The sequence below is a fragment of the Epinephelus moara genome, chromosome 12 (genome assembly GCF_006386435.1).
Source record: "Epinephelus moara isolate mb chromosome 12, YSFRI_EMoa_1.0, whole genome shotgun sequence".
Lineage (NCBI taxonomy): Eukaryota > Metazoa > Chordata > Actinopteri > Perciformes > Serranidae > Epinephelus > Epinephelus moara.
The window spans coordinates 892,860-903,184 of NC_065517.1; the positions used below are offsets into that span (position 1 = coordinate 892,860).

The 10,325-nt window shown below is 42.4% G+C and overlaps 1 protein-coding gene and 1 long non-coding RNA gene across 2 annotated transcripts in view; one reads left to right on the forward strand and one right to left on the reverse strand.

Annotated features, from left to right (window-relative positions):
• LOC126399100 (uncharacterized) overlaps positions 1 to 6,677 on the reverse strand; it is a 30,229-nt gene extending 23,552 nt beyond the window's left edge. Inside the window, exon 1 of the long non-coding RNA XR_007570851.1 lies at positions 6,563 to 6,677. This is a non-coding gene — a long non-coding RNA (uncharacterized LOC126399100). The remainder of the gene's footprint in view (positions 1 to 6,562) is intronic.
• The window catches only part of tnfrsf21 (tumor necrosis factor receptor superfamily, member 21), a 278,261-nt gene extending 269,158 nt beyond the window's left edge, over positions 1 to 9,103 (forward strand). The window contains exon 6 of the mRNA XM_050058857.1: positions 6,583 to 9,103. Coding sequence (XP_049914814.1) covers positions 6,583 to 6,812 — 230 coding nt within the window. The 3' untranslated portion in view covers positions 6,813 to 9,103. The remainder of the gene's footprint in view (positions 1 to 6,582) is intronic.
• The last annotated feature ends 1,222 nt before the right edge of the window (positions 9,104 to 10,325 follow it).

Genomic DNA, 10,325 nt, shown 5'->3' on the forward strand with positions numbered 1-10,325 from the left:
GTGATAGAGTGTTACAGGTGCCTACCAAGTTTCATACATGCCGGTCAAACCAGCTTCAGGGGCTGCTTAATTGAAATGTTCTAGGGGGCGCTGTTGAGCCATCTTGGTGTATCAAAGCACAAAAATTACATCTGACAACAGTACTTGCAACCTGTGATGTGTATGCCACGTTTGGTGAGTTTTCAAACATCCCTTGTCCCTTCAAAACAACATCGTGTTTGATGGCGAACAAGGCGGCGCCATGGTGACAGCGTCGTCGCTCGGGCCCTAATAAACAGCGCAATTTCAATAGGGTACTCGGACGACTTTGTCGTCGCTCGGGCCCTAATTAAAGCTGCAAGCAGCTGTGATCGGGCCCTCGCTCCCCCATGCAACCGTGGGGGCCTGAGGCACGTGTCGGCTGTGGCGCAAAGCGAGAAGGGAGAAAAAACCTGGCAGGAGCGAAAAATTGCATTGTTCATTCATCCACCAGGTGGTGCTACGAGCGTAACCAGATGTGGCCAAGTGCATTCAGGGGTGGACCCTCATCACACATGTGAAATTTCAAGCAAATCGGACAATGCATGAAGGATTTATACCAAGTTGATGTTCCGTGGCGAAGGATGAAAAGTCGCCACCGCCGCCGGGGCAGCCTGCAACATGACAGGACACGTGTGTCACTGTGGAGATTCATCAACCTGATTGTCATGTGGCCACAAAATGTAGCTGATCAGGTCAGGAGCTTAAGGTTGGTGTTTGTCAGTGTAAAAGATGGCATTTCCTGTTTCTACAAGGGGGCGGTATGAGCAAGATTGCCTACGAGCATATGGACGCTTTGAGGGCGGGGCTCTTATCATGTATAGTACTTTTGAAGCAGTTTGGATGAATTATGTGGGAGAGAGAGCTGCTTGAATATGCATGGGGATGGATGAAAAATGGCAGCGCCATAGCAGCCACACCCTTTGACCTACAGACATGCAGAGCACAACTTTTGATCAGCATGGTCTCTGGATGATCTGTAAAAAATTTGAAGTCGATTGGATGAAATCCCTAGGACTAGTTTGTTAAAATACAACATGTGGAAATCATGCCAAAATGACAAGTCAAAATCAAAATGGCTGACTTCCTGTTTGGAGTAGACCATTGGTGCCAGAGACTTTTATGTGCGTCTGGACAACATACACGCGTACCAATTTTCATGTTCCAACTCCAAAAAAAACCCTATGGGGAGGGGTTTTTGAAAATTTCAAGGGGGCGCTATGGAGGCATTTTGTCCCCCCTCATGGGCGACGCCCCTATCAGATGTAAGAGCTCGCCATTCTTGACCTGCGTGTCAATTTTCATGAGGAGATGAGGTCGCTGAAGCCATCAAAATGCCAAACGTATTTAGTGGCGAGGGATCGATAGTAGCCACACCGCAATATGGACACCATTAGACGTAGCTTCACAGCATTCATAAGGTAGCTTCACCAACTTGTTCTGCATGCATTAGAAGTGGAATGAAGTTGATGCGGTCAAGTTTGTGGCATTAGTACATGTTAAAGTAAAAACTGGTCACTTCCTGTTACCACCGGGGGTCGCTATGAGTAAGGTGGGATATTAACATATCGGGGCATTCGGGGCGGAGCCATCATCATGTCCAGCAAGTTTGAAGCTGCTGAGATCAAGTATGTGGGTGGGAGAGCCATTCGAAATTCGATGGCAAGAAAACGAAAAGTCGCCAAAATTTGTCACGCCCTAGCGGCCACGCCCCTTGACATAGAGAAAAGCTTTTAATAACTTTTGATCAGCATGTTCTCAGGATGATCTGTACCAACTTTGAAGTCGATAGGACAAAATCCCTAGGACAAGTTCGTTCAAATGTAAGTTGTGGAAATCGCCGTAACGAAAAAATTCAAAACAAAATGGCCGACTTCCTGTTGGGATTTCACCATGACGTTAAGAGACTTTTTTGTGCGTCTCGGTATGATACATGTGTGTACCAAATTTCGTTTGCCTACGACAAACTAACCCCAATGGGGAGGGTATTTTGAAAATTTGTAGGGGGCGCTATTTCAGCATTTAGCGTCGACCATGTGCAACCGGCCAAAAATATCGAATTTCGGATCCGGACGGAAGAATGTGGAAAGTTAGAAGCATTTTGAAATTTGGGAAAGGGCCGAAATTGGGACACGAAATGTCAGAACAATAATAATAATAATAATAAACAGCGCGACTACAATAGGGGCCTATGGACGACTTCGTCGTCGCTCGGGCCCTAATAAACAGCACGATTTCAATAGGGTCCTCGGACGACTTCGTCGTCACTCGGGCCCTGATAAACGTACCAGGAACAAGAGGGACTTCGTCCTTCGGCCGAGGTCCCTAATAATAAACGTACCAGGAACAAGAGGGACTTCGTCCTTCAGCCGAGGTCCCTAAATAAAGAAGATTGTGACACAGGGGCCCTCTCCATAATAGGGCTTCAGGATTAGGTAATAAAGGACCCACCTTTATTTCAGTTGACATCTCAACTCAGCCTTTGCAGCAGGAACTCTACTTGGTTACTCTACAGTCTGTACAGAACAATAGAACAAAATAGACAAAGTAAAGGCTTTGACTCCTATAACTGTTGCTCTGTTAGTCTGCTTATGTCTATTTATCGCAGGATTTAAAATGTTACTTGTTGTGTCAAGATTTTGTATTTTGATGCCCCCAACTGGCAGAACCATGCAACTGATGTTGACAAACAGATCACCATATGTTTTATAATGTAGCATCACTAACCTACACTCAGTGATAATAGAAGTGTACTGTTTAGCTGTAAAATGAGAAAGCTGGTCTGGCTGGTGGGCGGTGCTTAGTTTGAGCTTGACTGTTCCCAACATGGCAGCTTGGGCATACATTTTTTTCATTTACAGCTCAACATCAACTAAAAAATGTTTCTGAAAACATTTTGAGGTGAGAAATGGATGATGCAGTAACAGAATCTTGATTCATATTTGGTCAGCGCTGCCTAGTTTGACAGTTTTACTGCAGCTGATGAGCAGTGATGGCTCATACAGTAGACCGTAGCGACGCCTCACAGGCAGCCTGTCACTCAAAGCAGCCCACTTTAAGTATGTATAACTTTAAGCCCTGATAAAATGCAAAGAGGTGAGTTTTACAAAAAGTAGTCTATGGGGACCGACTCTGTTCTGGAGGAGGACCTGCAGTTTTTCACACCTCCACATTCACTTAATTTTTCAGCCTCGCAGATTGCTGCTTGGTAGTGATTGACATGATTAACAGCTGTATTAGAGAATCCTCAGTCCTTGTTGGTTTTTTTGCATTCATATGTGGTAATCCCATTAAAAGCACTACAGTAGACAGGGCAGAAGAATATTATTTAATGCTGTGTGAATTCAGTGACAATTTCAGCAAATATGACAAAAAATTGTTTATTTATTAAATTACTACAGCTGTAATGTAGCTTTAGCATTTCCATTTCTAAACTGTGGCAGCTACTTTGGCAGGCTCATGACATGCAAAGTTGGTCAAATTCATTCAAAGCCCTTTCTTGAGCCAGATTGTAGTTTGTCTGTTTTTGGCTACAATATAATAACATGGTGGACTGTGTAAAAGGACCTGCTCCATATGTATATACAAACAGTTCATTCAAAGGTAATGGAAACACAACAATTCTTAGTTCCAGGTGATGAAAACAAACATAGTTATGAGTATTACTTCTTTCCTGCCAATATATCCTCCTAAATCCTACACATTGGGCCTTTAACTGTTTTATAAACACCAAAGTAACTTTAATAAAAGCTTCCTTAATCTTCACTCTAGACTCACTCCCCTAACAAAGCCTTTCCTAGAGGCCACGACAGAGGCTTACTCTCATGTCCTCTGGTTTGTTGCAGTGGCCCGTGTTGATACTGAGCAACAGCAGTTTCACATTGTTCACACTTGATGTGCCTCACACTTACTGAAAATGATGAGACAACAGCTAGTAATGGCCAAATGAAGCCTTATGAAGTATTTTCTTCATTTTCTGAGCCCACTAGATGGTGGATTTGATTTTAAAAGAGAGGCTCAAAGAATGGCAATTCAGTGTGCTTTCAACATTCTCTCCTGTAGAGGGCATTAGTATTGGAGGACCAGTCCAGCTTATCAACAAAGAGGACCCCCAGATATTTGTAGGTGTGCACCACCTCAATGTCCTCCCACTGTATGGAGACTGGTTGATGGGGTGACCTCTTTCTTCTAAAAAAAAGGATCCTCACATCCTGGCTCCTCTAAGTAGGTGTAGGCCTGATGCAGAATGTAAAGAGCTGCATTTCTACCATTTTTTTCTCCCCGTTAAAGGGTTTTTTTTGGGGGGTAGTTTTTCCTTATCCCTTGTGAGGGTCCAAAGGACAGATATGCTGTAAAGCCCTCTGAGGGGTGATGTTGGGCTTTATGAACAAAATTGATTGATTGATTGATTGATTGATTGATTGATCTTCCACTCCCATGTGCTCCTGATAGGCAAACTGGAGGGAGTCCACAGCATCAGTGACCTCTGACTTCAGGAAACGGAGGACCAGGTGCTCCAGGGTCTTCATAATGTGTGATGTAAAGGCCACCGGTCGGTAGTCATTTAACTCGGCCGGGCGCCCCACTTTGAGCACCAGTATGAGACAAGATGTTTTCCACTGCACCAGGACTTTGCCTGTTTGAAGACTCCTGTTAGAGAGCCACTGAAGGGGCTTCGCTAGCTGGAGCCTTGGATACACTCCATCTGGGCCCGCAGATTTCCCTGTACGCAGTCTCCTGAGCTCCGCTCACCTCATCTGCTGTAAAGGACAGTGGTAGTTGGCCGTGGGTGGTAGATGTTGTAGCTATAGCTGTAGCTGCAATGGTGGGGGAGGGGCTACTTCCTGGTGACAGTAACTGGACCTGCATTATGTATAGCGCCTTTCTAGTCATCCGACCACTCAAAGTGCTTTTTACACGAGTCACATTCACCCATTTACACACACACACACACATTCATACACTGGTTGCCGAGGCTACCATACAAGGTGCCACATGCTACTCAGTTTTTAAACACACTCACCCACCAATGGAAGTATCATCGGGAGCAATTTTGGGTTCAGTATCTTGCTCAAGGATACTTCGACATGCAGACTGGATGAGATAGGGGATAGAACTGCTGATCTTCCAACTGGTGGACGACCCCCTCTACGTCTGAGCCATAGCCGCTCCAACAGTGGAGCAGGAGACACTATGGAAGGGGGGATGGATACAGGGGTAATGTGAACACTGCCCCCAACATCAAACCTGTTAAAGAACAGGTTTTGGCTTTGTCCACAACACCATCCATATCCTGGCTATTCTTCTTTAAATAGCCTGTAACATTCCTCATTCCCTTCCACACCTCTCTGATGTTGTTCTGCTGCAGCTTACTTTTCACCGTTCTTTTGTAGTTCACCTTTGCCTGTCTCAGTCTTCCATACAGCTCATGCTGAACCTCCCTGAGCCTCTCCTTGTCCCCTTTCTTGAACATCAGCTTTTTCTGGTTGAGGAGCTGCTTGATATTATTGTTATCCCAGGGTTTATTATTGGGGAAGCAGTGTACAGTCTTTACTGGCATCACAGTGTCCCTACAGAAGTTTAGATATTGTGTTAGAATATCCACCCTACTGTCCATGTCCATGTTGTTGTCCTGTGGCTCCAGTAGTACAGTCCAGTCTGTACATTCAGAACAGTCCCTGAGAGACTCACTGGTCTCTGGGGACCACTTCCTGACTGAGCAGGTGGTAACAGGCAACTTTAATACACAGGATTTCTATGTAGGCTGGAGAGAGACCAGATTATGATATGATCTGCCAAGAGGTGGTAGGGCAGAGGCACTTAGGCGTCCTTGGCATTTCCATAAAACAAATCTAGTGTCTTATTCTCCCTGGTGGGACAGTCCACATACTGAACAAACCCAGTCAGATGGCAGGAGAGAGTAGTGTTGTTAAAGTCCCCTGTTATTGCAATGAATGCACGAGGATGCTGGGTTTGAATCCTAGCAACAGTTTCATGGATGATGTCACACGCCACTGCGATTGCTGCCCAGGAATGGTGGAATGTAAACAATAGCACATGAGAATACACTCCCTGTGGAGTCGTTGGCTCCTCACCAGTGCCAGCAGCTCGTCACAATTGTTGGATAGCGAGTTTACATTCCCCATAAGGACTGACGACAGGAAAGGCTTGTATCTCCACCTCCTACCCTTTAGCTTAGCTCCTGCTCTGCAGCCTCTGAACGGCTTCCTCAACTCAGCCGGGATCGGGTGTCTAACTCCGTAAGTGGTTCCTCTCAGAGCCAGAAGATCGTCCCTTGCGTACACAACTTTACTCATCACATTGAAAAAAATTAAAAATCATTTAATTTTTTTTTTTTTTTTTTTTGAGAAAATGATATTGTACTACATTGACAAGTGATCCTGATATTGAAAAGTAATATTGCACATAATGTTGCAAAGATATTAAACGGTAGAAATGTACATTATGTAAAGATTGTAGTGCACCTAATGTAGGTGAACATTATGATTAGAGCAGCTTTCAGATAATTACAGTAACAGATTACCCTCTCTGTTCCCCCTCCAGAGAAGAAAGACACTGTGCTCCGGCAGGTACGTCTGGACCCGTGCGACCTGCAGCCCATATTTGATGACATGCTGCACATCCTGAACCCGGATGAGCTGCACATTATCGAGGAGATCCCAGCAGCTGAGGACAAGCTGGACCAGCTGTTTGAGATCGCTGGAGTCAAAAGTCAGGACGCCAGCCAGACGCTGCTGGACTCAGTCTACAGCCACCTCCCTGACCTGTTATAGTGGAGGAAGGAGGAGGAAATCACACAGATGAAAAGTGGCACAGGACTAAGACAGAGAGTCTCAGTGGGAGGACAGAGTTAGATCTAGTATTGTACACTTTAAGCTTGGGTTGATATTTAATCTGATGGACTCATCATGTCACACTGTCACATGATTTGAGCCAAGTGTTGTAGATTAGATGATTATCTACTCCCGCTAATGACCCTTTCAACTCTTTACTGGTACATCACTCCTCTTTGCCTGTCTTCAGTTGTCTTGTGTGCACACACTATTACTCCTTCAGAACACCTTAATCCTCCACCATGATACAGGGTAAATGCTCAATGTAGTTAAAGCATTCTTAGTGTCATACCAGGGAGTACCTTTTCATTTTTCTTCCCTATGTTCAACCATATGTGGTATTATGAAAGTATTGTGATCTTAACAATGAGGCTTAAGAGCCTCCGTATTTAGAAAAAGCTGGTTAAAACAGAAGGTGAATACATGGAAAACCATTAAAAACACTATCTTTATCTTACCTGGCCAATGCCTTCACTTTTAAAGGGAAATTCCTGGGTTTTTTTGGTGCCAATCACCCAGGCTATCCTTGTTTATAACATGATTTAGTGTTTCAAAAATCTCATCATCATCATGGTTATTGCTAAATAATCGTGGGAGAGGAAACTACACACAGACTATAGTAAATAAGCTATGACTCTAAAGGACACTAGTATTATTCTTAGGGATCTAAGCAGTTTAAGATTCTTATAAACTGCAGTCAAAGATACTTTACCCAGGAATGAATTGACCTGTAAATCATGTCCCTGAGCTGGTCCCTTTCCTCAGCTCCCTTTTCTTTCTTTCTTTCTTTCTTTCTTTCTTTCTTTCCATCAACTCCAGACTTGGAGCAGGTCACTTGTGAGTCTTAGCATTTTATTTTATAAGCACTCTGCCAGAACAGCAGGGCGGAGTGTTAAATAAGAGGGCTGACCTGCTGCTCTGGAACCAAAGCCATATATCAATAGTGCTGGATTCAACATCAAAACAATCCAATATTACCATACAGGAGAAATATTGAACCAATCTAATATATGATATATGGCTTTGCCTTTGAACTGTTTGCTCCAAAACTAACAATTAACTGAACAGCAAGGAGGCAGTGTTCACAGCCCCTGCCTGATTCTCTGGAACCAAAGCCATATATCTAAAACAGTTTAGATACATTGCTTTGGAACTTCTGCCACTGTTGGACTCATGGACAGTATACATTAAATACTTGTACCAGTATGCACATTGAGATCTCTGCTTGCTAGCCCTGTTTGCCTCAACAAATGTAGCGTTAATCAAGTGTTGTTGATACTTTTTGGAGCTTCATGTGGGTATGGCGGGTGTTTGAGTGTTTCAGTGCTATAGCAAAAATAATGGACTATAAGTGATTTTATTGATGCTTTGGCATGTTTGCTACATGCTCTGTGTAGTTGATAATAAAATGTAATAATGATACACTAAATGTATTTTCTATTGAAGAGGCAGAGGCAGTTTTTCATTTTCACTTTATATAATTCTGAAATGCTGTTAACTAACATTTGTTAGACTTATGCTACTGTAGCATCTCCTTATTATCATTTCGACTTCTTTGTACCTTATGTTTTTATGGGCATTCAGATGTATTTACCCCACTTGGTGTGACAAGATGACCTGTCTGGGATGTCAGATATGCATACTCCATACTCTACTTGAAGTCTGTCTACTTGTGTTACTTCATTTGAATGAGGATGAAAAAATACTCTTTACTTTCAAGTTCAACATTCTTGGCATAATAATAAAACTGAAAAGCACCATCAAAAAGTCACCTTTGGAGAGGATTTTACAGACACCAGGAGAGCAGCAAATAATGGACTCTATTTTTACCAACCAGTTACTATCAAAGCCTCTGTGGTGCTAGATGTGAAATCTCACCAGTCAGCCTGACATTGGGGGTCTAACCCAGGGCTAATGAGTATTTCAAGTACTCCAGACTGAGTAAAGAATACGGTTGTGCTGCTGGGGACTGTGGGATGTTGACGATGATCATGAAAAGAATATGTGAGCTTGGTCTCCATGATGCTGTGGAGACTCTTACTGCAGGGTGTGAGCTTTTTATTTTCTAAGGAGGTCTGACAGAATGAAGGTGAGATGTGAAACGCACGTGTGGCTTGAGTGGATGTTTTCATCCCATTTTACGTGTGTAAACAGTATGTTTACTACTTTGTAACCTCTTAAAATCAACCAATTAAAACTCAAAGCATTTGTCATAACTTTGTGGCTATAAAACCTGAACCAACTCTTTATTTTGATGTTTTTTAATAAGTGTTAACATTAATATCAACGTCAATATGTGATCTATGGAGCCCCTGAGAGGACATGGGGGAGAAAAAAAGATGGATTTTTAAAAAAAAAAATGAAGGGGGAGGAAAAAAATACATAGGTTAAAAAAAATGATAATAATTATAGCTGTAATAGGGATAGGTCGGGTCCGGGCATTTTTAGGCAATTCTGAGCAACAAGCAGAAGAATTGGAAGACATTTAGGAATTTAGCAACACAATCTGCCTTTTGCATCAGCTGAGGCTTGAACTCACAACCTCTGAGACTAATTTGCAAGTAGCAACTCAACAGCGGCTTCACAAATTGAGTAAGCCATTCACTGTTGTGGAGGAAAGCAGCCATCCGTGCATGGAAAGGCAGATTTCAAACCACTGTAAAAAATTCAGTTATTAAGACAAAAATCTGAAAATACACATATTGCATCTAGACAGCATGGAGATGTTGGTAATTTGTAACAATGATTGATTTGCTCCATAAGTGAAAAACTGATGTTCAAAATTACCATTTTTACATTGACTCCAATTGTTCACATTAGAGCAAAATTCAAAATGCTGTCAGAAATTCAGTTTTTGAGATAGAATTCTGAAATTTGCCACACATCATCTACCATGACTCTAGAATTTTGTCATTTTTTTCATGAACATTGAAGATTTATTTAGCAAGAATTTGTACCGTTTACAGTCAAAAATTTTGGAGCACTGTAGGCTCAATTTTTGATAAATCAAAAATCTGAGAAACAGTTTTTGTAGGAGAGTCTGAAGATGCTCTGTAGCAAGTTTGGTGTCAATTGAGCAAAAATTGTGGGAGGAGATAGGTTTAAGAAGTTTTACAGTTTTTGAAAAAAAAACAGAGTGATGAACTTAATAATTTTTAATAGGTTTGAGCATACAAAAGTTTCTTCAGTATAGGGGCTACAGTTTGATGAAAGTTGTGAAGTTGTAGCATGTATGGTTGATTTGTTATGAATTTTCAAAGTTTTGAAATTTAGACGCTTGCTGTAGCGCCACCATCAGGACTATTAGCTTGAGTTTACAGCTGAGGACATCTGGCATGAGACTGGACCTTTGTGCAAAGTTTGGTGAGTTTTCACCCATGGGAAGTATGATTTCCTCAGAAGAAGAAGAAGAAGAAGAAGAAGAAGAAGAAGAAGAACTAGGATTACAATAGT